Genomic DNA, 27811 nt, shown 5'->3' with positions numbered 1-27811 from the left:
TAACACTGATGTGTCAAATGCGATAATGGTCGCCCATCGTGTACAGTATTTGGTGGAGCTCTCCGATTAAAACAAGCTTGGAAGCAGGAGTGGTATCCACTTCCAAAATAGCTTGCCTCCGGAAACTCTATGAACTTGGAGAAAGGATGAAAGTTATACAAGTGTTCAGGTCTTTCGTTCATAGGGTCACTATGAGTCGTCTATGACTCGACATCACCTAACAATAACAACAACAACAACATATTTGACAAAAATGCATTCACTCTGTGAAACGACTTACTGAGTCCACTTCTAATGAGAACACATGAGGCGTGGAATACAGAGAGTACCTGGTCCACCACGAGCTTCGAGCATGCTTGCTGAGGACAACAATCAGGTAAATGGACTTTGAGTAAATGGCTGCACGACTTTGAAGAATCATTTAAAGAATGAGACAGGAATCCCTAAAATACCCCCTCACCGGTCCAGTGCTTGAGTCCGTGTGACTCCAGCGTCCCTGTGGGATGGAGAACTGCCCCATAGGGTTTCCACGTCTGCACATCTTTGTGGGAACACATTGCACAGCCTTCTCCAGTAGAGCACCCAGCCTGAGCTGAGCTGCCTGGTGCCGCCAGAGTGCCTAAAGTCAGTAGAGTCCTGCCAGAAGCAAATGAAAACAGGACCAATGCTTCGTGGTGACTCATAGTCATGTTTCAATAAAAGCAGGAATTATTCTAAATTGCATTATTTGCTCCAAATTTCAGTTTTGCACACACCATTCATTCAGTTATTATTTGACAAACATACACGTGGTTTGAATTCCCCAACTGCTCCGCAAGAGAAGGACGGGTGATCTCCTGCCACGTGATTTACTGCCTCTGAAAACATGCTGGAGTGTCGACTATGGGTTGGTTCTCTCTCGTAGGCACACACAAGGTATCTCATGAATTAGCCCTTCCTTTGTTCAATAGACCTTCACAGTCAACCTCCCTACCTGTGTCAGGCATTGCATTTTAGTAATAAATGACAAACAGACCTGGCCCTTTGAGAATTTAGAATCTAGTGCAATACTCATTCATTCACTTCAGTGTTTATCTTTTTCATAGGTTTGGGAGTACAGCAATGGAGAATACAAATGAGGACCCAACGATAATGGAATTATGTTTCAGCAGCCTGTTAGGAGCAGAGCAAGAGCAAATTCCCTGAGGCCATCAGCTCTGAGTTTGGGTTCATTGAGGAATGTAGGAAGGGGACATGGTACCAAAGAGGGGGGAATGACACTAAATGAGGTCTGAACTCAGAAGGCATAATAAACAGCTGGAATGTTGGCGTTCATTGCCACCCACTGCCTTCAAGTCAAATCTGGCTCCTAGTGCCTGAAGAGGATGCAGCAGGCCTGCCCCAGAGTTTCCAAGACTGTGTCTTTCCTGAATACAGTGTGGGTGGTGGGTTTACACCACTGACCTTTCTTTCACATAGCAGCTCAATATTTAAGCATTGTGCCACTAGGTTCCTTTACACCTACAGTCATATACATATATATATATGCATATGTGAGATAATTCCCCCATAAGATTATATACTTCTCATTTCATTTAGATAATAGCTTCAGAAGAAAGCTATTCATAATAATAGAAATAATCTGGGGAAAGCCACCTGATGTCTTTGTTAGCCTGAGATGAGAGCTGAAAAAGAAAACACTATCTTTTTTGCCATACCAGTGACTGCCCCTTTGACTAGAAATGGCAGCTGAGGAAGAAGGGAGGGGATCTCATCTTTGTAAATCTGGCCCCTCATGACCTCTTGGACTGGCTGGCCAGTCTAGTGGCAAGGATCTACACTGCGGTCCCAGAGGTGTGAGGTTCAAATTCACCAGATCCTTTGCTGGAGAAGAAGGAACAATTTCCTCCTGTACCAGTCAGTACACCCACAACAAATAATAAAATAAAATAAAAACAAAGATTGGAGAGAAAGAAATTTGGGGCCTATAACTCCTCTCCCCACACACCCCAATAGGGCAGAATCATCTTGCAAACGCTTTTGGGTGGTATGTTTGCAGGACAGTGTGGCTACCTCCATCACTTTCCTGAAGGATGATGAAACAATATAACTTATGGAGATATCACCAGATTGAAGAACCTACTTCAGCTTCTCAATCTACATGACCCATTGCTGTTCAGGATTCCAACTCACAGGGACCCTATGGATGGGGTAGAACCACCCTAACGGGTTTCCAAGGCTGTGAATCTTAATGGTCTCTTCTTTCTGTCATCTCAGTTTCAGGATTAGCAGTCGGGTGCTGAATGAACCACCAGACCTTTTGTACCTGATGTTCTGCACCACCTGACCTCCTTTTTTCTGTACATATACTGCTAGTGCTGTGTTTAAATAATAAATGTGGAATTATTTAAAACGACATCCTTCTGCATACCCATGTTTATTGCTGCTTTGTTCACAATAGCAAAGGGTTGAAACAACTCAAGTGCCCCTCACAAAAGAATGGATAGAGAACTGTGGTATAGTCACACAATGGAATACTATGCTGCATTGAAAAACAAAGAACTCATGAAATATTATTAAAAATGGGTGACCCTGGAGGACATTATGCTGAGTGAAGTATCTCATCACAAAAGGACAAATACTGCATGTTGCCACTGTTGTCAAACAGGACTGACATCAGGGTTGGGGGGAACCTAAGGAAAGAGGGGATAAATAATGTATACTGCATTGAAAGGGGTGAGGGAGAGAACTGTTTAAAAGGGACATATGATTAGGTATTATTTTCATGACAAGATTCTAGAAAAAGAAATGCATAGTAAAGTGGGCTGTGGACTTGGGGGCGGATCGTATAACAATGAAAGAATTTTTTTTTTATTTTCAAAGAGAAAAGCGAATTGTGGGAAGGAGTGGGCGGGGAGGAAACTGCAATAATGAATGAGTGGGCAGGGAGGAAAACGTGCAACAATGAATGAATGGGGGGGGAAATGGGAAAGGATATGCTGTAAAAAAATTGTTGCATTAAAAAAATATTTTAAAAGAACACTGCAATCCCAGAGGTGCGCTGTTCAAGTCCACCAGATGCTCAACTGGAGAATGAGCGACAATCTCCTCCTGTACCAGTCAGATCTGACTTGACAGTACACAGACAAAAATAATAAAATAAAAATAAAATAAAATTAAAAACAAACAAGCAAAAACTCAACACGATATCCATTACAAGAAACAGTTAAAACCAAGGGGGAGCCATCAAACAGCCCACCTGTTCTTCTCAGTAATGGAACCCAGGTCTCTACGGGAAATTTTCCTATAGCTCTGGGTCCCAGGAAGGGAATACAAAAGCGACTCCAACGCGCGGACTACAACTCCCAGAGAGCAGTGCGCGCCCGCACTCTGCGCACGCGCGGCCCCAGTCACGGCATAGGGCGGTGAGCCCGGGGGCGGGGCCGGGGGCGGGGCCCGGAACACGCTAGTGGGGCGGAAGATGGCGGCGGCGGCTGCGGCTGCAGTCGGGACTCCGGAGTGGCAGAGGCGGCGGGTCTGCAGGCTCTGACCTCGCTCTGGCTCCGGTGCGCGCGGCGGAACGTGTGCGAGGCCCCGCGCGGCGGGTAGGGGCTGCGGCGGCGACAGCGCGCCGCCCTGAAGAGCACGCGGGCGGCGGCGGCGCGGCTGCGGCAGAGGAGAGAGCCGGCTCCGGGCCTCCGCGTCCTCCTGCGCTCCCGGCCCCCCGCCTGCTCGGGGCGGCGGCGATGTTCTCGGTCCTGTCGTACGGGCGGCTGGTGGCCCGCGCCGTGCTCGGCGGCCTCTCGCAGACCGACCCGCGGGCCGGCGGCGGCGGCGGCGGCGACTACGGGCTGGTGACGGCCGGCTGCGGCTTCGGCAAGGACTTCCGTAAGGGCCTCCTCAAGAAGGGCGCGTGCTACGGGGACGACGCGTGCTTCGTGGCCCGCCACCGCTCGGCCGACGTGCTCGGTGAGTGATGTCCGCGCGGACCCGGGCCGGGACAGCCTGCGCGCGGGGGGCGATGTCGGCGAGGACGGGCTGGGGGGGAAACTGAGGCACGAGGGGACCCGCGCCCGGACAGCCTGCGCGCGGGGGGCGATGTCCGCGGGGGAAACTGAGGCACGAGGGGACCCGGGCCCGGACAGCTTGCGCGCGGGGGGCGATGTCCGCGGGGACGGGCTGGGGGGGAAACTGAGGCACGAGGGGACCCGGGCCGGGACAGCCTGCGCGCGGGGGCGATGTCCGCGGGGGAAACTGAGGCACGAGGAGACCCGGGCCCGGACAGCCTGCGCGCGGGGACTGGGGGGTAAACGGAGGCATTGCGCGCGCGCGGGGTGGGGGCCGCCGCGGGGCTCCGGGCACGAGCCACGTGCTCATCAAGGTCACACTGGCCGAGAATGACCAGTCGGCCTGGTCCCCGAGCCCCGCCCGCGGGGACACCTGCGGCCTCCTGGGCTGGCTGCTCGGGCCTCGCGGCTCCCGTGTCCTCGCGGCCTCTGCCACCCGGTTGGGCTCCTGCCACCTGGTCACGGGCGCCCGGGCGCGCATTCCTCCGCCGCCCCGGTCCTGGCCGCCGCCTCCCTATCCGATCAGGTCCACCTGCGCTCCCTTGGGGTGCAGAGGTCGCCTCGACCCTACGTGGGCCGGTTCAGAGGTGCTGCAGGCCACAGGTGCTGGGCGCTGTCAGGCCATCGGGGTGGGACACTGGGGCCCCTGAGAAACGAGCGTGGTCCCTGCCGGCTGTGTGCCCACGTGGGCGCGCACCCGAGGACCCCAGGACAGCAGGGGTTTCCAAGCTGTCATCTCCGTGTCTGAGTCTCCTGTTAACAACAGTAAAAGCGCCTCCTTCAAAATTGAAGGGCATGCTGACATTGAACTTGACTTTGATGGCACTTTGGTTTCACTTCCCAGGTGAGACTGACTTGTCAGGGACTCCTGTGCCCAGCACGACTTGGCCTGGGAACAGAAAATCCTGTAACTTTTTTCTGGGGAGGGGTTTTATGACAGTCATTATTTTTTAATTAGGTCTCAGAACAACTAGCTAATTTCCTTGCTGGGGCCACGTGTAGTGTTTGTGAACATGCTGTGGGAAAGGTTGTTCTCAGTTAATTTATGATTGACCCTATTACTTGGGTTGGAAAAAGTCCTTTAGTGTTTAGTCAATACTATTGTAAGTTAGCTTTTAAGAGAAGCAGCAGCCCTTTAGAAGGTCAGGGGCTTTTGACTGAAAATTGTATGTATTTGGTCTGAACTCTTGTGTCTTTTTCAGAGGACTGTCAGTAGCTAGCTTTTCCATTCCATGTAGAAGGGTCGCGCACTGAGCTTATAACCTGCGCTGCTTTTTCCTTTTTTTTTTTTTTTTTTTAAAGTTACTTATTTGTGCTGCCTTTTGGAGTAGCCATCATGCTGCAGGCCAGGGAGGGGTACCAGATTACTAATGTGCAGTAAGTGTGCATTCTGCCGACATCTTTGTAAGATTTGTGACTTGATTGATGATTTTGAAGGACATTTAGTGTCAAAATCCAGTACTGAAACAATTTTAACCATATAGAAAGCTTGCTCCTAAAAAAAAAAAAGAAAGCAAGCTTGCTCCTTAGTGGAACGGGATATGTGTGAGGGAATTTTATCAAATTCATTGTGGAAAAACAAACAAACAAACCCATAATAGTTTGAGTTTCTTGCATCCTGGCAGAAACTCACCTGGTTTGATGTTCAGCCTTGCCACTGGCAGGTTAGGTCGGTGAGCTGTTGTCTTGAGCAAGAACCTCTCTGGTCTCGGTCTCACTCAGCTCCTGAGTTGGTTCCTCTGTCAAGTGTCCAAGGCTGTAAATCATAAAGGGGAAAGTGCCTATTTCTCTTCTAGGAGGTGGTGGGTGAATTTGAACCTTGGGAGACATGGCCTTTGGGTTAGCAGCACTCTGGACTATGCCACCAGAGCTCTTTTTGTGCTGGTTATCCCTATCACCTGGAGAATCAAGAGTGGGGACCACCTGATTATCAAGGGCTGCCCATCAGAGCTCATTTTTTGTTTTCAAAAGCACTTTTTGTTATGTGGCATCTACAGTGACAGGCAGTATTTGAAATCGTATTCACATAAGGCAAATAAGGTTTCATGTTTCGCATGTAGTGTTAAACCCGTGGGTCTGGTTCACAGTCTTTTGATAATCTGAAAACATTTTCTCCAGAAAAAGGCACACAGAGGTATTCTGACTAGACTTACAGGGACCTCGGTGACCCATGAAGTCCACTAGTGAACCACATAGAAGCCCATGCATGGACACTAGCTGAAGGACACAGCACTGGCCCTAACTGAAAGGAATACCACCGGGCAGTACCTGACATCTGGTTGCTTGTGGAGCCAGGACCAGTCTTGACCCATATTTGACCAAGAGCCATTTTTAAGATTTTTAACATTATTAGTGTTTGTTATGTGTATGTGTGTATGTAGAGTTGATACTTCAAAGCCAGATTTCTGTGAACTGCTTTTTGTCTCGAGGTTAAACTGGAGAGCAGGTTGTCTAGGCCTTTCTGTTGTGGAGGACTCTTCTGGAGCCACCTGAAACAGCTTGATGAGCTGGCCTTGTTTGATTCTTGCCTGCCGTGTGGCAGTTCATGTGATGGTGACTGGTATTTCATTGACACTGTCCTGTCGTAAGCTGGTCTGATTATCTCACTGACACAGGCGAGTCTCCCTGTTTGCTGCCCTAGAAGTCAGGGTTATAAAGTGACTTGTGTTGAATAATAAAGTGACTTGAGCCTCTGTGCTGTGGGTCTTCTGCCGCTTATTCCATTTCCTTGGTTTTACCACCGTGTTGATTCCCAGTATTTGCACCTCCGATTAGTCACCTGGTCATCTAGGCTCTTGACTGGGGTGAGAGCCGCCACTTTCTTTTTGGAAGAGAAAATGGTTTTGTTTCTTTAATTTGGAATTGATCTGCCCTATTAGTCATGCAGTGACTAACTGTACTTAAAGCTTTGTTTTTGAGGAGTCCCCATTGGATTTCTAGTAGGAAAAACCAACTGTGGCGGGTGTGGTTCGGCAATAGGAACTACTTGTCTCCCTTGCAGAATTCACAGTGGGGCTTGATTTTTATTGCCTCTAACAGGAGTAAACCAGCACCAGCAGAGACTGACTTCCTGGGGCTAATCCTGGGCTCTCTTATTTCTCTTTATGGCTTGCTGTCCAAACCAGAAAGCCCATTGCTATCTGGTTGACTCCAGGTGATAGTGACCCTGCAGGCCAGAGTAGAACTGTCCTCATGGAGCTTTAAGCTGTGGACCCTGACAGAAGTGAACTGCCATGTCTTTACCACTGTGCCACCAGGGCTCCTGTCTGACTTCTCAGGGACACAGCAGTGTGGGCACTGCCCAGGGTACAGTGGAGGAGCCTCCCACAGCTCCGAACCACAGAAAGATGGTTAAGTGTTAAGACTGAGACGTCTGGAACTCAGTTCTTTTATTTGCTGATGAGAAAACGCCTCCAAAGGGTCATCCGCCTTCCCCAGGTTCCTGCACTAACAAACCAAAATGAGCTGAGTCTCCAGCGCGGTAGGGTAACTGGCTTTCTTGCTGGTATATGTGAATGCCAGATCCTCCTGTCTTCTCATGCTTTCCCTCTTTGGAGGTAGGGCACACGCACGTGTGTGTGTGTGTTGCTTTGTGCTTACGACTGTTTTATTCTTGCTGTGACTCATACTTGAAGTAAGTGAGGCAGTCGCTCCTGCATACTCAGCCACAAAGAGCTCATCGGGGAGCTCTGGTGGCCTAGTGGCAAGAAGCTGCACTGCAATCCCAGAGGATCATGGTTCGAATCCACCAGATGCTCTGCCGGAGAAGGAGGCGCAATCTCCTCCTGTACCAGTCAGATCTGATTTGACGGTACACGCACACAAAATAATAATAAAGGAAAAAAAAAGAGCTCATCATGTCTTTTTAAAATGACATTATGGTCTTTGCCATGTAAGTGATGACTTTGGACACTGTTGTAAAGTACTTCTTATAAAACTGTTGGGTGTTTATTTTAAGCCTGATTTAACTTGAAACCCCAAAAAGAAATGAACAGAGTTTCCGATTTTAGCCTCTGGACCTGGCTTCAATTGTGGTCAGGGTTTTGGAGTGCTTTGTGAGTAATGCCAATGTTAAAACATCATCTTAAACTGTAGGGACTCGTGGGCGCAACATAAAAATATAGATTTTCGTTAGAAGGTAAATGAATTAGGTAGTATGTGGTGGTGCTGCACAGAGCTGCTGGGTGGTACGAATGTAGACTTCACTGCTGATCAGAAGAGCTACCTCAAAGGGAAGGACTTGGGCTCTGCTTCCACACCAGCCACCAATATGTCTGTGGCGCGCATGCCACTCTGACAAGCTCACAGGAGTGGGCATCCACAGGGCGATAGGGGGCCTTATCTGAAAGGGAGATGTGCTTGGGGAGAGTGTATGTGCTAATTTCAGCCTCTGCATAAGTCCCTCAGTTAGATTTCAGGCTGTTCACAAAACCAGTCTCATCATTATATCGTCATATTTCTTTTTTCTGAAAGGAAACATTCCAGCTTGACTTGCCTTGATGTCAGCACACCTGATCTCCCTCAGTGATGTTTTAAAAATTGGTATCTTTAGTCCGCATACCTTTTAAAGGTTACAGTTGAATATTTAGTGTATTTGCAAGGTTGTACAACCATGATCACTGTCTAATTCCAGAACATTTTCACTGTTCCAAAAATAAACCTCCTACCTCTTAGCAGACAGTCCCTGCCTCCATATTCCGCGTCCCTAGTGACCACTATTCTACTTACTATCCTTCTGAATTTTTCCACTGTGGACATTTCCTAGAAATAGGATACATTATATATATTTATTCACAGTTATAGTATTATACAGTGCGTGGCTGTCCGTGTTTGGCTTTTTTGATGGAGCATCATTTTCAGGGTTCATGTTGTAGCATGCATCAGAACTTCATCCTCTCTGGGGCTGAATAAGAGGCCATTGTGTGGGTATAGCTTTTGTTTATCTGCTCATCAGTTGATGGGCACTGGGCTGGTCCCACCTTGAGGCTGTTAGGAATCACACTTCTGTGAACTTCTTTCAAGGGCTGAATAATAGGCCATTGTGTGGTCTATCAGGTTTTGTTTATCTGCTCTTCAGTTGATGGGCATTGGACAGATCCACCTTGAAGCTGTTAGGAATCACACTTCTGTGAACTGCCATGGACAAGCTTGTATGTGAGCATATTTTTTAGTTTTGGAAGTTGCTGTACCTGGGAGTAGATGCTCTGGCTCAAATGGCCAGAGTGCTCTTAGAGACAAGGATGTGAGAGTTTGTCATGTTGTCTGGAGGGAGCCAGGCCTTGAAAAAACCCTGAGTCTGGAAAGGTAGTCATCAGGTCAGTGAAGGAGAGGGACTCTCAATGAGGTGGACTGACAGTGAGGGTAGCAGTGGGCATTGAGATGGGCTGGGATTGGTACAGTTACTTACTGTTGCTGATTGCTCCCAGGTCGAGCATGACTCACAGTGACCCTGTGCATAGAAGGCCTGAGCCTTTTCCTAACTATTGTCATTTATAGTTCATAGTTTCCAGAGGCATGTGGTTTAGGAAGTGGACGCCACTCCTGCTTCCAACTTACTGTTGTACATAGGGCCACTATGACTTGAAGTCAGCTCAGGGCATCTAACAAAAACACAGTTAATCTGGGTTTAATTTTTTGAAGAATTTAGTTGGGTGTTTGTGTTTGTTTTTTTAATACCATTTTACTATTATATGGGGAGAATTTGTTTAGTGGCAAGAATCATTTGTAAATTCTGAGCTCAATTGTTAGTTCATGCATGTTGCTAGGAGAGGGACATGATGCTGAAAAGGGTGGAGTGTCGCGAAGGAGAGTGAAGGCCTTCAGCAGGTACCTGCTGCAGTGGGCTCTAGTGTCAGGAAGTGTGAGGCTGGTACAGGATAGAACAGGGTGTTCTGATGTTTCACAATAATCTATATGCCATTGAGATGAAATTGTAGGGTGTTAAAGAAGTCTAACACTTGTGGGTTTAGTAAAAGAGATGTTTACAACTAATAAGCTCTGGTGTCCTGGTGGTGAGGAGTTGTGCTGCTGGCCCAAAGTCACCAGGTTCAACTCTGCCAAGCTGCTCTGAGGGAGAAACAGTCCCTTTCCTTGAGATTTGTTGCCTCTGAAAACCTATTGGAGGGTCAGCATGGGTCAGTTCTGACTCAACAGAACACGACAGCAGCTAATGAGAGGGCAGTGTGTAGGAAGCTATGGAGAAGTTGCTGTCTGACTTTCGGTTGGGTTTGTGAGGTGGCTCTTGACTCACAGCAGCCCTCTTGGGACAGACATGCCTCTTCCCTCCCAGCGCCCTGCTTAGAACCACAGCTTTGTTCTGCTGTCAGAAGAGACAGCAGGGATGCAAAGAGAAAGTTTGCTGCTTGTTTTTGAACACCTGGCCCTCAATGTTTCTCATTTTGCTATCATAGGTGTGTGTACTTTTTATTATCTTAAAGTTATTTCCTCACTTTTTGTGTTTTGAGATGCCTTTTCCTTTGTTCAGTCTTTAGAGAGGAGGGTCCAGGTGAGTTGTAAATGTTGAAAACTTACAGTTTCTCAGTTTATTAATAATCACTTTTAAAAGATTCTGAATGAATCCTTTCTGTGGAGCAAATACTTGAATTTTTTTTTAGCCTTTGAGATGCATGAAGAAAGGTTTCATGTTTATTCAGTCACGTCTTCTTTTTTTTAATAATTGAATTTTTAAAAGCACAACTGTTTATTTTCTTTTAGAAGATAATATTTTTGCAAAATGGTTTTAAATTGTAACAGAAAGTAGAACACAGGGCCGGAAGGTAGAACACAAGGCTAGCTGGAGTGGTTTTTGGTGGGGCGGAGGGAGTTTAAGGAGGAGGGTGTTCCTGAACTTTAGCACAGCTTTATGAAATCAGACAGTACATAACCTGAGTGGCTGCAGCAGTGTCCAAGTGGAGTTTGTACTAGTGCTTGACTCAGAAAGTGCTGTGTCAGGTCAAATGTTTGACCTACAGCCATGTTCTTCAAGTATGTCAAGGTCAAGCAAAATGTCAAGTTTATCTAATATGATCTGTTAAAGAAGCCTTGCAGGGAGCTAGTGTGTTAGCTGTAGGGGAATTTTACTTCCATGAAATTAGATGTTTAGATAGCTTTAGGTTCAAAATTTCAGGAAAATGTTGGGAAAATAAATTAGTAGTACTTTATTCACATTTTAGTCTTTGCCTTTCAAGAAGGTACAGTCAGTTAGAAAATAGACATGGTTTATGGGTTTGCCTTTTCAAAATTAGTTAACTTTTGGTCTGTTTTTTGTTTTTGTTTTTTTTTAATGAAGTGTTATCCTAGATCCAGATTTTTGTTGTTGGTAATAAAATATATTGCTGTCTTTGGAAAATGCGTAATGTATTTTTTTTTTAATGTAAGGTAAATCTTTTTTTATCTCTCTGAGCTCTAAAATGGTTTCACATTAAAACAGTTTTAAAAATTATATCTATAAATCAAGAGTTCAGGGAAAACTGTCCCACTGCAGAGGGCACTGGGCTCAGCACCCAGCTGACTTCATGTTCATTTAAATTGAATTGACAGTAGCAAGACTCTCATCTTTTCATTTAGCTTTAAAAATGACAAAATAAAAAGGGAGATGCTTAATGCTTTTGAATAAGATCATACTAAATAAGACTTCACGGAGAATTTGTGGGAGAGAGACAGATAAATACCTTTAAAGAGTGAATATATTTTATTTTCCCTAAGCATTTATTTAATAGCAAACACAAAATAAGATCTTACAAATACTTCATATGTTTTTGTTGTTGTTGTGTGCTGTCGAGCTGGAACTGACCAATAGCTGACCCTGCGCAGACTTTCAGAGGTACTAAATCTTAGAGGATTTAATAAATCACATGGGATTAATAAATCGCTCATCCTCCCAGGAGCAGCTGGTAGATTTGAACTGCATGCCTTTGGGATTGCAGTGCAGCTTCTTACCATTAGGCTACCAGAGCTCCCTTGTACTGCAGATAGTACTTTGGATTTTACAAAAAATGGACTGTCAAAAAAACCAAGAAATCTGTCTTGAAAGAAGTACCTCCAGAGTGCTCCTTAGAAAGGAGCTTTGTATGTCGTGCTTTGGACATGTTACAGGAGAGATCAGTCCCTGGAGGAAGATAGCATGCTTGGAAGAGTAGGAAAAACTTCCTTCTGTCAAGTCAGAACCGACCCCAGCTGACCTGCCATTGAGTTTCTGAGGTTGGAAATCCTAGGAGCTTGTCCGTCATTTTCCCGCAGGGCAGCAGGTGGATTGGAACTGCACAGAGACATGGCTTTTGTGTCACAGTGCAACTCAGAGCTGGTGTGATAGTGCCGTGGTGGTGGGTGTGTATTGTCGAGTCAGAACAGACCTCCAGCCTACCCTCCAGTGGGTTTTCAGGGCCAGGAATCGCACTGAGGAGATTGCCCAGCATTGTCCCAGATAGCACCTGACATATGTTTAATTCTTTTACTTTAGAAATCGCAATTCTTATTTCCACTTAACCTATGTCATATTTCTTCATCTATAAAGTTGATTTATCAGTAAGGTCTGTATGGCTGATAGGGTTGGAATTTGAACCTGGGTCTCCTAATTGGTATCCAGTGCTTTTATAGAAATGGTCTTGTTTAGTGTGATGTAAGACTGATTTGTACTTATAAAAGTAACATATGTTCAGAAATACACAGTATAGAACATCCTTACCCCATAACTCAGCTACAGTATATCAGTGTGATTTTCTTTCCCCCCCTTTGTTTTTGTATGTATACAGTTGCGTGTATACCTATTATAAGCAGTCGCCAACTTGTGATATATTCGAATTACAGTTAGCATCTATCGCTGGGGGACAGTTAGTAATACGGACTACATAGAGTATGGCAACATATAGTTTGCGTATGTTATCATTCTCATGCCAGTTTCTCAAGGCAAAGACCAAATTTATAGAGGCTAGAAATTAAAAGACAAAAATTCTGAGTTAGTCAGAACTGATGTACAGCAGAATTGTCAGACTGGAACCCTTGTCCCAAGTTAAGGACTGTACTAAATGAAACTGAGTTAATGTAGATTCTGCTCTGTAACGTTTTATTTCATGTAATTGAACATGTATCCATATTAGTAAGCATAAAGGCATCATCATCTACTGCATGGACAGTCCAGCACTTTTTTAGCCAGTCCTCTACTGTAAAGTACTTAGATTGTTTCCGGTATTCCATTATAAATAACAACTAGCATTGGAAGAATCTGGTCTGAAAACCAGTGCATTCAAATTTTGTAAATAAACTAGTATAATAATAATTAAAAAAAATAACTAACTTCAATTTCTCTTTATATCTGAGTGCTTCCTTAGAATAAATTCCTTGAAGAGCAGTTGCCAAGTCAGTGGTTATGAACAATTGCTAGAACTCTGCTATACAATCACCACCATGCTCTCAGGAAACATCATAACTGCTTTATGCTTTTCCAGTTCCTTTAAGATTGCTCTTGTCAGTAAGTTCATTATTGATATGGAATCTGTCTGGGTTCGTAGCAGTTGCTTTTGATGTGAATAAATTTGTAGCTGGTGAATAGTTCAAGAATTGATTGCACTGTTGGTATGAATCCCAAGGACTACAAAATGAACGCAAAGCCTTTGCCAGAGGCTACAAAGACTGCTTTCTGTTGAAGGGTCCAGTACTGATTCCACTCATGCTAATTCCAGGACAGTTTTGCACAGATTTTTCCTTTTGACTCATTCATAGAAGCTTAGAAAGATCTTTCTCTTTCTGGACTAGGAAGACAGGTACATCATCAGATAAGCTGACTTCAGATTGCCTTGAACTGCCGTTTGAGGTAGATGGAGAAGGTTTGCTGTGCTGAGGGAGGCGAACAAAACATGCTTCAGTTTTTGCAGTAGTGGCTGTGTAGGAGTTAAAGATAACGGGTTTGAGCTAGTTCCATGAGAGCTCGAAAACGGCTCGGGGCCTCCAAGTTTACTGCTAGTTGGTAATGTGGTTACCAGTGTGTCTGTAGGCTGAGAAAGTGGCAGCGGGATGGTGAAGGCATGTGCTGTTTTTAAAAGTCCAGTTCATTTGGTTGTTCACCAGCAGCTCTGGACTTTTCATGATTTTCCTTCTCACTGTACACTGAGTTCTGTGCACAGTTTTTGCATAGGAAGGAGGTTAATATAGACATCCCTTTTTACATCTGTATACATCTCTTTTTTATTTCTGTGGCTATCTCTTTCTTTCTTAGAATTTCAGACTCTTGGTCTGAACTTTAGTACAACTTTGTTGTTGTTAGGTGCCATCTATTCGGGCATCACTCACAGTGACCCTGGGAACAGCCGACCTGAGTGAGCCCTGGCCTGTGCCATCCTCATCTCTGACACATTAGAGCCCAGTGCTGAAGTCACCATGTCGGTCCATCTCATTGAGGTCTTCCTCAGAGAAAAACTTTTCAACATTTTAGTTAAAAGGTTAAAACCAAGTACAAAGGACATCATTACTAAAGCATCTTCTAAAATTTACATGTGTGTGTGCAACAATAAAAGACTCTTTTTGTTTTTTAATAAAAGATTCTTGTTAAAGAGAAAAGCAAACTGAGGGCTGTAAGGGAGGACAGTGTGCAACAACACATAAATGGAAATCCAAGTTTTCTGTAAACTTTCATTAAAAATTTTTAAAAGGTACATGTGTCAGTGTGATAAGGAAACAGGGATAAATGAGGACCCTTGTAATAGAGTCTGCTTGAAAATCAACTTCTACAGGAACTCTAAATATTGTATATGACTTGTGAAATACAGCCACATGGTCTTTCTAGGTTCTGAAGCAGTCCACTGTTTCTCACAGTATGGTTTAGAATCCCAGATTCCTGACTCTGCCAGAGGACCTAACTTGCCCTCCTCCTTATTTTACAGATGAGAAAACTAAAGCTTAGAGCTGCTGTTTGCGTAGCGTCTTGTAGTCAGCGGTGATGGCAGGGAGACTGGGGTAGCTCTGTGCAGACTTCCCTTCCTCCATCTCATTGTGTGTGAGAGGCCAGAGGAGAGGTGAGGCGAGTGTGAGAGCTATCAGGACGGTCACCCGAACTGTTTCTTGGCCACCTGCTGTTGAGAGGCCCTGACCAGGATGAAATAGTGACCTCCTTGGTCCAGGCAAGGCAGACGTGCACAGGAGCAGGACGCAGAACACACGCAGGTGCTGAGAGACACAGCTGGGCCTCAGGAGAGGGCTCTCTCATTAGCTAGAAGCAAGTGGGGAAAGGATGATAACAAATCTCCATATCCAAGGCACAGACGGAGAGTCCCCGAAGTACAACTGATTTGTGGCTAGATGGCTTTGCACTGTGGCGGAGAAGGTGGTGGTGTGGACCGGGTGAAGCTCATGCTTGACATGGTAAGGAGTTGGAGGTTTGGTTTGGGGAGTGAGCTATACTAGATGTTTTTGCTTTGCTTGGTTTGGCTGTTTTTGAAGAGGGAGCACGTTTTAGGTGGTTGAGAAATCTAAAGCCCATCTTTCACCTTAGTTTCTTGGCTACTCAGCACCTCTCCCAATAGATGGCCGGTCTTAGGAATGAATCAGGTATCCTTCTGGAAGATCTGTTTACGTGTACCAGAATAGGTGCATATATGCAGAGAAGATAGTTAACAAGAGGAGTAACACGAACATAGGAAAACTGGTCAGAAGCTCAGATGGGAGAGTAGGAGGCAAACGACCAGTGAGAAAGCCGCTGAAATAGCCTGGAAGCCACAGGGCTTTGTATAGGCTTTAGACATACTGCAGAATGGAATCAACTGGACAAGAGAGAGAGAGAGAGAGAGAGAGCGAGCCATTGAAGTTTTGTACCAATGGAAGGTTCCTTAAGGAAGATTCTACATCTGTAGCCTATAAGATTGGGTTGCCATTAGGAAATGCAGGAACAGGGTCCAGTTTGGGTAGGAAAAATGGAAGATTGATCGGTGTCAGAGACATTTGCTAGGCAGGATCATACTGGGCTGCTTGCACCCAGCAGGTCTAACGTGTCCTTGGCCATGATTTTCACACCATGCGTGGCTGGCTCCCCTGTGCAGTTTCCCACGGCTCCAGAAGGCCCAGGCTCACTGCAGGCTCCGGAGTCAGAGGATGCGGCCTGGCTGCCACCAGGAAGCTCGAGATGCCCCAGAGACCAAGCACTGTTGTGCTGGACCTCATGACACAGTGTGAAGGGAAGATTCTAGTAGAGGCACTGGGGTTCTTGCTGTAACTAAGAAAATTGTTGGGCCTATTTCTGTATTTCTAATTATTATTGTAAGAGCCTTTTAGAGAGAACATGAGTCTGAACCCTAGCACATAGTGGGACAACTAGAGAAACAAAACCCACTGCAGTCAATTCTGTTCTAACCGAGTAGAGCTGCTTTGTAGAGTTTCCAAGCCTGTAAACCTTTATGGAAGCAGATTTACATCTCCAAGAGATGGTCAGTTTAAAGCTCTGGCCTTGCGGTTTGCTGCTGTGCACATTAGCGACTGACTGTGTCACCTTTCACTCCTCCAGTGAGCTCTTCAGTAGGCTTAAATAAGGTCATTCCAGTCACTTCTGGGGAACAGAGTAGTTCCTGGAAAGGGAAGAACTTTGTCCTTTGCGTATTTTGGGAGAGAAATATGTATATATTCCTTAGTATTTGTAAACACTTCGTTAAGTATTAATGGTATATTGAATTGAATGATAGTGGATTTTATGGAAAAGCTGAATGGACACTCAGCTTTTGTCCATTATTGATAAGTAGAAATTGTCCTTTGGTCATGACCACAGGCTAGTGTTTGTAGAGCTTACATTCTACCACACTGAGCAAAGACTTCTTTTTCCTGATTGTTAGAAGCAAGACCAGTCCAGTTGCTTCTCTTTGGTTGTCTTCAAGATAGACATCAAAACCTCACCAAAAGTACTGCATTTGGTTGATCTCAGCTCTAGTGACCCTCTGCCAGTAAACCTTTACACGGGAGAGTGACTGATGGATTTGAACTGCTGATCTTTTGGTTAGCAGCCCAACATGTCATCCTTTGTGCCACTGGGTTCCTTAAAGATAGACACAGCTCTTACATACTGACCTGTGAACACTGTGGCAGGCACTTTGGAAAAAAATAGCCCTCCTTCAGTGGACCCCTCATAGTAGAGGCTGTGTCATTCCTCATTAGATTTGAATCCCTGAACTGAAGCTCAGAGAGCTTCCAAGGACCCTCCCATACGTTTCCTTCTAGTCCAGGACCTGGAGTTGGCCCAGCTATGATTTTGAAACCTTGCCATCCTGCCTTTCAGCTTAAATGTGAATTTAAAACTTGTTTTATGAAGGCCATTTTGGCCGGGTCAGAACACTGCTACGAGCTGTACTCTGTGTAACAGCCCTTCCATTGGTACAGATGTCAGTGTGCCCCAAGGGACTGCAGGAGCCTCAAGCAGACCTGCCCCTTGTAGGGGACCTCCTGCTGTGTGTTGTTGAAGTGGTTGATGGGGAGTGCTTCCAGGCATGTGTGTAATAGGATTGACCTGAAGGTCAGGTTTCTGGACTGTTAGACGCTGATCTGCCTTTTGTGACTTGTACTTTATGCTTGGAAAGGTGGAGGGTCTGAAAAGAAAGGAAGAGGAAGACCCTTGAGAGACAGATTGAATGACTCGTGACTCGTGCTGTGGGTTCCAGTGAGTGTCAGAGTTGAGGCATAAGACAGGATAGAATTCAGGTCTGTTGTTCATAGCGCCATGTGAGCTGCGCTCAGCTTGATGGCACCTAACAATAACAACTTTATCCAGAGAAAGAAAAACTCCAAACCAGCTGTGAGGCAATACCCTAGCCTCCTCCCCACAATCCATTTTTTCCTCTTTCAAGGCTCCTTTCAGACCCTGTCTTCGCCAGCAATCCTTTCTTGATACTTTGAGCTAGATGTAATGATCACCTTACTTTGGGGTTTTTTCTGCGGGAGAAGGATGGGCACTCTCCTATGCGATTTACTGTCTCTGAAAACCTGCTGGAAGGTCAGCTGTGAGTCAGTTGGATGATACACACCACCACCACCATCACCGTTTCTCTTAAACATTTCTAAGCCCCTCCTCAGCTAGCATCGCTACCATTTGGTTTTAAGCTCCCACAAGCAGGAAACTTTTTCTGTTTAAATCTCTTTAGCGTCCCCTCAAGGATCTCTAGTGGTGCAGTGGTTAAGTGCTGGCAGCGGCTAACCCAAGACTGGCAGTTACAACCCAAGAGAGAGAGGTGCAACAGTCTGCTTTAAATATTTGTTGTTGCTGCTGCGTGCCATCAAGTTGAGTACAACTCAGAGCCTATGAACAGAACAGCAGGCCTGAACCCTGCACTCTTCTGTGCCATCCCCATCTTTTCTTAATCAGTGGAGCCCATTACTACAGTCACCTTGTCAATCCATCTTGTGGGTCTTCCTCTCCTTCACCTTCCCTCCATCTTTCCAAGAACAGGCTCTCCTAATAACATGCCCGAAGTATGTGAGACACAGTTGTACCATCTTTGCCTCCCAGGAGCTCTCTGGCTGCACCTTCTCTAAGATATCTCTGTTCTTTTGGCAGTCCATGGGTTGTTCAGTATTCAACACCACAGCTCAAAGACACCAGTTCTCCTTCTGTCATCCTTAGTCATTGTTCAGTGTACAGTATTTAATTTTTAAATGTTTACAGCTTTGGAAAACATAGGGACAAGTGTATGCTGGCCAGTAGGCTGACTGAATAGATGTGGTTTGAGGCTAGTGTTCTTTTATCCACATATCTTGCTTATATACCAGCCCTCGCTCGCTCACATGGGTGGGTCCCAAAGAACAAAAGATGATGTGAAATTGCTATTACTGGTATTAGGGGAAAGTCTAGGGGCACGCCTGTCTAGCCTTTGCCATTGTTTTACCACTCGGAGAGAGTTAACAGAAAAATACAATAAAAATATAATTGGTATTCACAAAGTAAGGAATCGTTCCACTTAGTAGACACTTGTCTGTGTTCGTAAAAGAGAGCTTGTGGCAGGACTACTTGTGATTCTTATTCTCCCAGAGGGTGGTATTTGAGTCAGAACCACCTCTTAACTTTTATGGGAGGATAAAGCAGGAGGGAACTGGCATTACCTCAAGCATATGGAGTTTATTGCTTTTCGGAATACTAGAGGCATCAGAATGGCCTGTGCTTGATTTACCATTGAGCTCTCCTACAGACCATCCCTACCACAAGTAGACTATCTCCGAACCCGTAGAAATAGGATTGTTTACCTTTATTCCAGGAAGCATGACAGTCTGTGTGCCCTATGTGTTCTGAAGTTCTGATTGTCCGATACCAAAAATCCTGTTGCAGGGCCTGCTCGGTGCCGTATGCATGAGGTGTGCTCCCCACAGGACACAGCTGAGGAGCAGAAAATTGTGTGGAAGTGTTGACGGCACAAGCACAGAGTTGGAAAGCTAGATAGATTTGCTAAAATGAAGGAGGTTTTGAATAATAATAATACAATAATATTATTAATGATAAAATAATAATAAAATCAAATGACTTGTTCTGTTAAAAAAATACAAGTCTTAATTGTCATGAATATGAAATTAGTTTTTTTAAAAACCTAAAGACCAAAGTTTTAGGTCTGATTCTGTAAATTATCAGCAAACTTTTTGCTCAGCCTCCAGGCCTACTGCAAATAGGCTTACATCCGGGCTAATTGCAGTTTCCTTCTTATTTAAATGTTAGCTTATTTGGCATCATAGAGCATGTCTTAATACCTCAAAATTTACAGAAACTTCTACTTTATTTTTTAAAATTTAAGTATTTATAAATCATTTGTTCTTCTTTTAATCATTCAGAAACATAACACTGATTACAACTGCTTAAATGCTTTAGCACAATATCTAAACAAACTCTTACTGAATATTGTCTTTCTCTTCATCCAACTGATCTATTTATTAATTTTTATTCCACTCTTTTCTCCCATCTCAACCCGTCAAGATTGATTTTGTCTCTAAACCTTAGCTTTTTTATTAGTGGTTTTATGCTATAATTGCCCTTTTGTGCCTAACTTAGTCACTCAGCATTTGAGTTACTGCCACATTCTTAATTGTTTTTAGTGAGGTGTGTGAGGCAAGGGTGGTGAAACTTCACATATTCTGGGCATGTTTTTAGGAGAGACCAGTCCTTGGAAAAAGACATCATGTTGGGAAGGGGGGGCGGTCAGAGGAAGACCCGCAACAAGGCAGATTGACACAGCGACTGTAACCCTGGCCTCAACCCTGGGCTCACACATACAGGAGGGTGCGGGATAGAGCCAGCCAGGTTCAGATCTCTTCACAGGGTCACAGTGAGACTGTTCCACGGCACTTACCAATAACACTCCATTGTGTTAATACATCGTAATTCGTTAGCCATTGGTCAGTTGAAAATTTGACTTAAACAACAAAACAAAGCAGGGGGGGGGAAAATGAAAACTTTCGTCGAATCAGTTCCAACTCATAGTGACCTTGTAGAACAGATTAGTTGTTGTTGTAGTTATGTGCCATCGAGTCGCTTGCGACTCATAGTGACCGTATGTACAACAGCCCTAAACTCCGCACTGCCTCAGACACACCCATCCCGATTACCCCAGTCACTGAATCAGTCCACCTCGTAGAGGGCCTTCCCCTCCTGCGCCGTCCCTCTACCCTCCCAAGCGTGATGTCCCTCTCCAAGGACGGGTCTCTCCTCACAAGATGTCCAGTGTATGTCAGACGAAGCCCCAGAATCCTTGCCTCCAAGGAGCAGCCTGGTTTAACCCTCTCTAGGATGAATCTGTTTGTTTTCTTGGCAGTTCATGGTACATTCAATACTCTTCTCCAGCACCACAGCTCAAAGGCATCAATTCTCCTTCTAGCCTCCCTAGTCATTGTCCAACTCTCTGATGCTTAACAAGTGATTGCAAAGACCATAGCCTGTATCAGGCTCACCTTAGTCTTCAGAGAGACACCATTGCTCTTCAGTACTTTGGAGAGGTCCCTAACAGCAGACTTTCCCATATAATACGTCTTTTAATTTCCTGGGTGCTGGTGCCAAGAGTGTGGAACCAAGCAGACTAAAGCTGTGAACAATCTCAATCTCTTCACCATCCATCCTGATGCTGCCAATTGGTCCAGTGGTGAGAATCTTTGTCTTCTTGACATTGAGCCTCAATCCATACTGAAGGCTGCAGTCCTTGACTCTCTGCAGCAAGCATTTCAGGTCCTTCTCCGTTTCAGCAAGCAGGATTGTGTCATCTGCATAATGCGGATTGTTGATAGATCTTCCACCAATCCTGACGCCATACTTCTCATAGAGCCCAGCCTCTTGGATAATCTGTTCTGCATATACAATATCTCTAGTACCACGACCCCTTCTAAACCCAGCCTGGGTTTTTGGATAATCTTCAGTAGAATCTTGCTTGCATGTGAAATCAATGGTATTGTTCTGTAGTTTCCACACCCTGTTGGGTCACCCTTCTTTGGAATGGGAACAAATTAGATTAGAACAGATTAGAACTGCCCTAAGCTGTACCTTTTTCCTAGAACAGTCTGTTTTATCTTTCTTCTGCAGGATGTCTGGTGGGTTTGAACTGCTGGCCTTTCCATTCATAAGTCATATGCCAGCAGAGTTCCTAGGGCTTTAGTCAACTCAGCAAACTCACCTCATTGCTGTGGAGTTGGTACCGGCCGTTAGCGGACCCACCAGCGGCTGTTCAGAGCTGTGGATTGCATGTGAGGAGATTGATTGCACATCTTTCCCCCTTGGAGCAGCTGGTAGATTTGATCTCCTGCCTTTAGGCTGACAGCACAACTCTCCCTGGCCACTAGGCTACGGGAGCTCCCTCATCCCTTGATTCTGTGACGCATTTAATGCCCTGCCTATCTGTACTGTTCACCTAGCATTGAAGGTGATCTCAGAGGATTGTGGGGTGCTTTCTTTTACCCAGAAAGCATGAACCACATTTAACCTTGGGAAGGCTACCTGTAAAGGTCACAAAGCAGTGAGTTGACTTCAGCAGTGACTTACCCTTCAACTCTGCGGTTTTTGTGGTCAGAAGGCCAGTGAGTCATACTCAGTGGAAATGCTGCACGACTGCGGTTGGGTTTTAAATCCTAATTCCAGTATTTGTCACTGCTTTTTCCAAGCACATCAGCCTTCCAGAATTGTCTGACGGTTCTCTGTAGGTGATGAAGTGTGCTGAACAATAGGTGTGTGGGTGTGCACCAGTGTAAGTGCTTTGAGTAATTACAGGTAATTTTGTATTTACTAAGCCAGAATTGTTCGGCATTCCAGAGTGTGTGATGGCCATTTGTCTCAGCCTGACTCCTCTTTACGCTTTACTGTCTCTCCCAGGCAGCTGTTTCTTGAGTAGCATTTAAGTCGTGCTTGTAGGTCTCACATTGTCTCAAGTTGTATTACAGGCTTAAACTGCCTGCCTTTTGGGCTTTCAGCTTCATTGCCTTAGCTTTTGAGTCTGCTGAGAGATTTTTCCCTGTGTTCCTGACGTAGACTGGGTCTCTGGAGGTCAGAAGGTGCAGACTTCATTGTGATTAAGGCAAGTGGTTGCTGTGGGAGTCTTCCTGCCAAGGGAATAGGGCGCATTGCTTGCTTGTTAGAGCAGGAGGTGCTTCACCCCCAGAGAACTGAGAGGACCTTGAGTCAAAGCAGATTGCACTTTTCTGAGTAATTTCTATCAAGAGTATTTTCCCAGTAATTCTGCTTCTTGTTCCCTTTGGGATAATTATTCACAGATCCAACATTTCACAGTCCTGAATCACTGGGGAGTGTTTATAAATGCCCAAATAGTTGAGGTATTTTTTAAGAAATGTTCATATAAATCCATTCCTTCTGATAGAAAAATGAGTTTATACTTAGATCTATTTTTTTTCCTCTCTCTAACTTACTGTGTGTTATCTCCAGACAAAATAAGGTTAGCATGAGATTGTAGCATTTGAAGAAAAGTTTTAGAATCCAAAAAGAAAAGTGATGTAGGGCTGCAATTAGAGGGACTTTTGTTAATGAGATCTGTAAAGCCATACATTCTTGTCCCTGGTATCCTGATACTTACTCAGCACCTGTGGTCCAGCTAGATTCTGCCTCAGTTTCTCCTCTGAAGTTTCAGTGCACTGTCAAGTACCTACCCTGCTAGATCGGAGATGTGTTCCACTGATGAGGGGGGAATCCCCATAGAATTGTCTGGCTTCCTTAGAGAGTGAAGCTCAATTTGAAATAGCTGGAGAGCTTCAGGAAAATGCAGAGAATACACCTCCTTCCCTTGGGTACTTCTTTTTTTAAAAAAAAAAAAATTTATTATTTGTATGTGTGTGTGTGCCAGTGCCATCAAATCAGATCTGACTGGTACAGGAGGAGATTGTCCCTCCTTCCCCGGCAGAGCATCTGGTGGACTTGAACCGCACACCTCTCGGATTGCAGTGCAGTTTCTTGCCACTAGGCCACCAGAGCTCCCCTGGGTACTTCTTAATGTTTGAAATTCTGTCAGCATCTATTTTTAATCCATTTTTTAAAATTAAATAAAGTTACCTTTTTTTTCTGAATTGTTTCTTCTGTCATAGTTGAAAAGTGTGAGTGTGACTTTCTTCAGGACAGTGTTCGCTTCACCAGGAATGTTTTCCTGCCAGGAAGAAGGTGATGGAAGCGTGCTGGGAGGGCGAGTTTAGGAATGGGACATCGTGAGTGAAGGCTGCTAGTGCTGGAGAGATTCATCCTGATGCTGGCCTAGTTCAGAAATCTCAGAGGCGAGCCTTTTGCAGTTCCCTAAGTCATCACGTCTAGGTGGAGAGAGGGGTTCTTCACGTCCGCAGTTTGAGCTCAGACCCAAGCCCATGCATGGCTGTGAAGTCTGTTCCGACTCAGGGTGGGTGATCCTACAGAACGCAGTGGCCGTAGCATTTCCAGCCCCTAGGAGAGGACACCGCCCCCTCGTTCTCCATGGAGCAGCTGCAGGTCCACACTGCGGCCTTTCAGTGAGCACCTCAGCGCTCTACCCACAGCAGCACGAGGACTCCCGGAGCTTGCTCATTAAAGAAACCTTTTCCCCTTTAACCCTATGCCAAGGACGAAGCTAATCAGTAGAGTATTGAAATTAATAGAAAGCTAAGTGATTATTTTGATGTTTGGCAAGATTTTATTTTCATGGTTTGTATGTACGGTGAAGACAAAACGAAAAAAATACACTTAAAAATGGGGGAAACCGAGGATATTTTTATCTTCTTTCTTCCTAACTCTTAATTTTAGAAAATCCGTCTGTGGAAAAGAATTACTGTGTAAGGATTTTTCTAGTGGATAATATTTTATAACATTTACGTTTCCACTTAGTGGTTGCCACAACTTTTCTGTGCTTTGGTGGCACAGTGGGCAAGTGAGGTCCGTGGTTTGAATCCATCATCAGCTCCACAGGAGGGAGGTGCTCCTGTCAAAAGACACACAGCCCGGGACCCCTGTGAGGAGTCCTCTGCCCGGCTGGATTGTGTGGGTGGGAATGTGACAGGCACCGCATTCTCATTCTCCTCTCGCTCGCGCTCTGCCTGCCCCTCAGCTGTTCAGACGTGGACCCATTACTTTAATCTAATAATGGTTTTAATTGGATTTTGGGTCAAAGGAAACACTTAAGCTAGATATGTGCTGACAGAATGTTTTTAATGGAAACATAAGATGATTATATTGAATTAAAGGAAAGAGCTTGTATATTCACTGTTTACCTTTGTGTTCAGGGTCTTTCCAAATATCTAACTCATTTCTAGTCTTTCAGCTTTACTTCTGCTGACCTCTGCAGAGATGATATTATTCTACCAAACTGGATTACTTGGCTGTTTTGAAAATGTAATCCTTTATCATATGAAGATTGTCATTTGATCCCGTGATTAAGACAGAATTTGTAAGGGAGCTATTTGGCCAGGAATTCTCATTTCTGAGTTATGGTCTTGTCTTCATTCTTTATATTTCTTACTCTTTGCTCTCCCTTAGCATCACAGAGACCTGCCCTGACTTGTCTTTCCAAGGTGCAGGCAGAGAAGCTCCGTGAAGTTGCTGCCCTGCTGGCACTGGAAACTCCACTTATGCGACTCCCACCTCTTGGCCTCATCTCGCTCCTGAAGCCTGGAAACTTGGGTGTTTTTTTTCACTCATCCTCTTGATGTTTCTGTGATTGTCTAGTCTGCTTTGTCATTACCTGTAACTATTGCAGCTCATGCTTGACCTTTGACCTTTCCCACCCATCCTCTACACTGCTACCAGGTTGTCATGTTGTCATTGTCGTTATTGTTATGTGCCGCTGAGTCCCCTGCGACTCATAGACCCTATCTACAACAGCCTAAACCGTGCTCTCTCCTGTGCCAATCTCACCGTTTCAGACACTGAATCAGTCCACCTCATAGAGGGTGTTCCTCTCCTGAGCTGTCCCTCCACCCTCCCAAACATGATGTCCTTTTCCAAGGACTGGTCCCTCATTGCAACATGTCCAAAGTATGTCAGATGAAGCTTCAAATCCTTGCCTCCAAGGAGCAGCCTGGTTTGGTTTAACCCTCTCTAGAACGAACCTGTTCATTTTCTTAGCAGTCCATAGGTATATTCAGTACTCCTGTCCAACACCACCACAGCTCAAAGGCATCAATTCTCCGTAGGTTTTGTAAAATGTATATTAGATTATAATACTTTTGCGCATGACTGAAACTTGCTCTTGAAAATCAGATAGCTAGTACTAAAGGAAGGAGTCAACATAGTCCAACAACAAAAGAACAGATGATTTTGTAAAAGAACTTTTAACAAAATTTCTAAGACTGGTAAAGGAGACAAGCTATTTTAATGAAATATGCAAAGACTGGAAGGTAGAACACCAAAAGGAAGAACATGCTTGACATTTCTCAGACTGAAAGAACTGGAAAAAAAAATTCAGCTTACAGTAACAACACTACATTGAGAGATTGTATGGGTGACAAAAATGGAACAATGCAGACAGCACTAAAAGAAGATAAATAGATATACAGTCACTATATCAAAAGAACTGGTCCTTGTTCAACCATTTCAAAAGGTAGCATGGTGGAAGATGTGAAGCTACATTAAAGGCATTAGCAAAATAAGAAAGGTTCTAGGGATTGCTGGAATACCAGTTGAGATTGGTCAGCAGAGGCAACACTGGGAGCTCTCACTCTTTGCTAAAACCTGGTCAGCCAATCATTCCAGTGAAAGGAGATCCAGTGGAATGTGAAAATTAATAAGGAAGACTGAAAAACTGGTGCCTTTGAATTATGGTATTAGTGAGAATATTGACTATATATGATGGGTTTCTGGAAGCACAAACATACTTTATCTTGGAAAAAAGAATTAGAATACTCCTTTATCTCCTTATCTCACATACTTTGGCCATGTTATCAGGAGGGGCTATACTCCCTGGAAAAGGCATCATGCCTAGTAAAATAGAGTTTGGAGAAGGGGCAGACCCCTCAGTGCGATGGGTTGAGCGGTGATAACTGCTGCACTCAGGAAGCAGTGATTGGCCTTCTGGCAGGGTTTTGTCCTGTTGTACACAGGGTCTCTGAGTTATAACTGAGCCAGGAGCTGCAGCAGCAGCAGCCTCTAGCCAGAAGCCTTGCTGGCATTTCATTTAAAGCAGTGCTGTTCAATAGAAACAGAATGCAAACTACCGTAAGTAAGTTTTTTAAGTGGTCTAGTTATTAGGGGGCTCTGGTGGTGTACTCCATAGTGAGATGCACTGATAACCCAGTCTTCACATCTCCAGTAGTTTTAATCTACCAGCCTTTGGGTTGGCCTGAAGACTGCCCTTTTGGGAAGGAAAGGTCTTGGATGTAAAATCTGAAGTTTTAGACAGGCATTCTGGGTGCTCAACAGCTCTGTCCCCTGCCTTGGCTTTTTCCATCTCTCATGCACACACCCAACCCCAACTCCACCTTATTGTCTGCCATTACCCTTCCCTGCTGGGGACACTGTCTTTGAGGTCTTCCAGGTCCCAAACTGAATGCCATTTCTTCAGAGAAGGCTTTCTCCATTCTCCTTGTAGCATCATAGGTGGGAGCACTTTGCCCTCTCCCTTTGTGGGTTCTCTAGCTCCCCAGTAGATAGTGAGCATTTTGAAGGCAGGCACTGGGTTCCTCTCCACCGTTTTCTAACCCAGTGTACTTCTGAGTCTCTGTTTACTCTTAAGAATTTTCTTGTCCTTTGTCCTGTGATGTTATCTTTGGAATCTTAGGCAGTCTTCCCCCTTTAACATTGTTTTCTTTACCACTAAAATGTATACTGAGTGGACTTTCCCCCCCTATTTATTTACATGGATTTTTCTTTGAAGTTTCTGCTTGTGCAGTAGAGGACATACTCATTTCCTTGTAGAAAAACTAGCTAATACGAGTACAGCTGGGTTTCAAATGTGCAGGAGGTAGAGTTATTCTGGTTTCAACCTGATTCTAATCCCAGACGACTACTTCACATTATATAACATGTTCCTTGTCATTGCAAGTGTACACTAACGCTTTCTTTCCACAACCAATTGAAAATCTATATGCTTTTTGAATCGTCTTTTCTCCCCCTCCTAAGGAGATTTGGCCAGTGGAGTTTTGCCCGCGATTCTTTTTCCATTAAAAAGCAGACAGGTGCCGGAAAGGTTGTGGTCTATTCTGGGAGAGATCTGATTAATGTTACAGGGCGCAGCAGGTCAGACTCTAACTTGCTGACAGATTATTTAGTGAGTGCCAGCATCTACTCTCCACCTTATCTTAGATTTTAATGGTTCTCTGTGAAGGGCATTTGTAGATGAAACTAATTTCTATTTCAAGTTAATTGTGGCTGTTGG

General features: G+C 44.8%; 1 protein-coding gene across 1 annotated transcript in view; it reads left to right on the top strand.

Annotated features, from left to right (window-relative positions):
* Positions 1-3725: 3725 nt before the first annotated feature.
* The window catches only part of PPTC7 (PTC7 protein phosphatase homolog (S. cerevisiae)), a 38311-nt gene continuing 14225 nt past the window's right edge, over positions 3726-27811 (top strand). Inside the window, exon 1 of the mRNA XM_006894664.1 lies at positions 3726-3948. Coding sequence (XP_006894726.1) covers positions 3726-3948 — 223 coding nt within the window. The remainder of the gene's footprint in view (positions 3949-27811) is intronic.

This window comes from Elephantulus edwardii, unplaced genomic scaffold, assembly GCF_000299155.1.
Source record: "Elephantulus edwardii isolate Elephantulus edwardi_28Jun2011 unplaced genomic scaffold, EleEdw1.0 scaffold00148, whole genome shotgun sequence".
Taxonomy (NCBI): domain Eukaryota; kingdom Metazoa; phylum Chordata; class Mammalia; order Macroscelidea; family Macroscelididae; genus Elephantulus; species Elephantulus edwardii.
The sequence above is the reverse complement of the archived record's forward strand: the minus strand, read 5'-3'. Positions and strand labels throughout refer to the sequence as shown.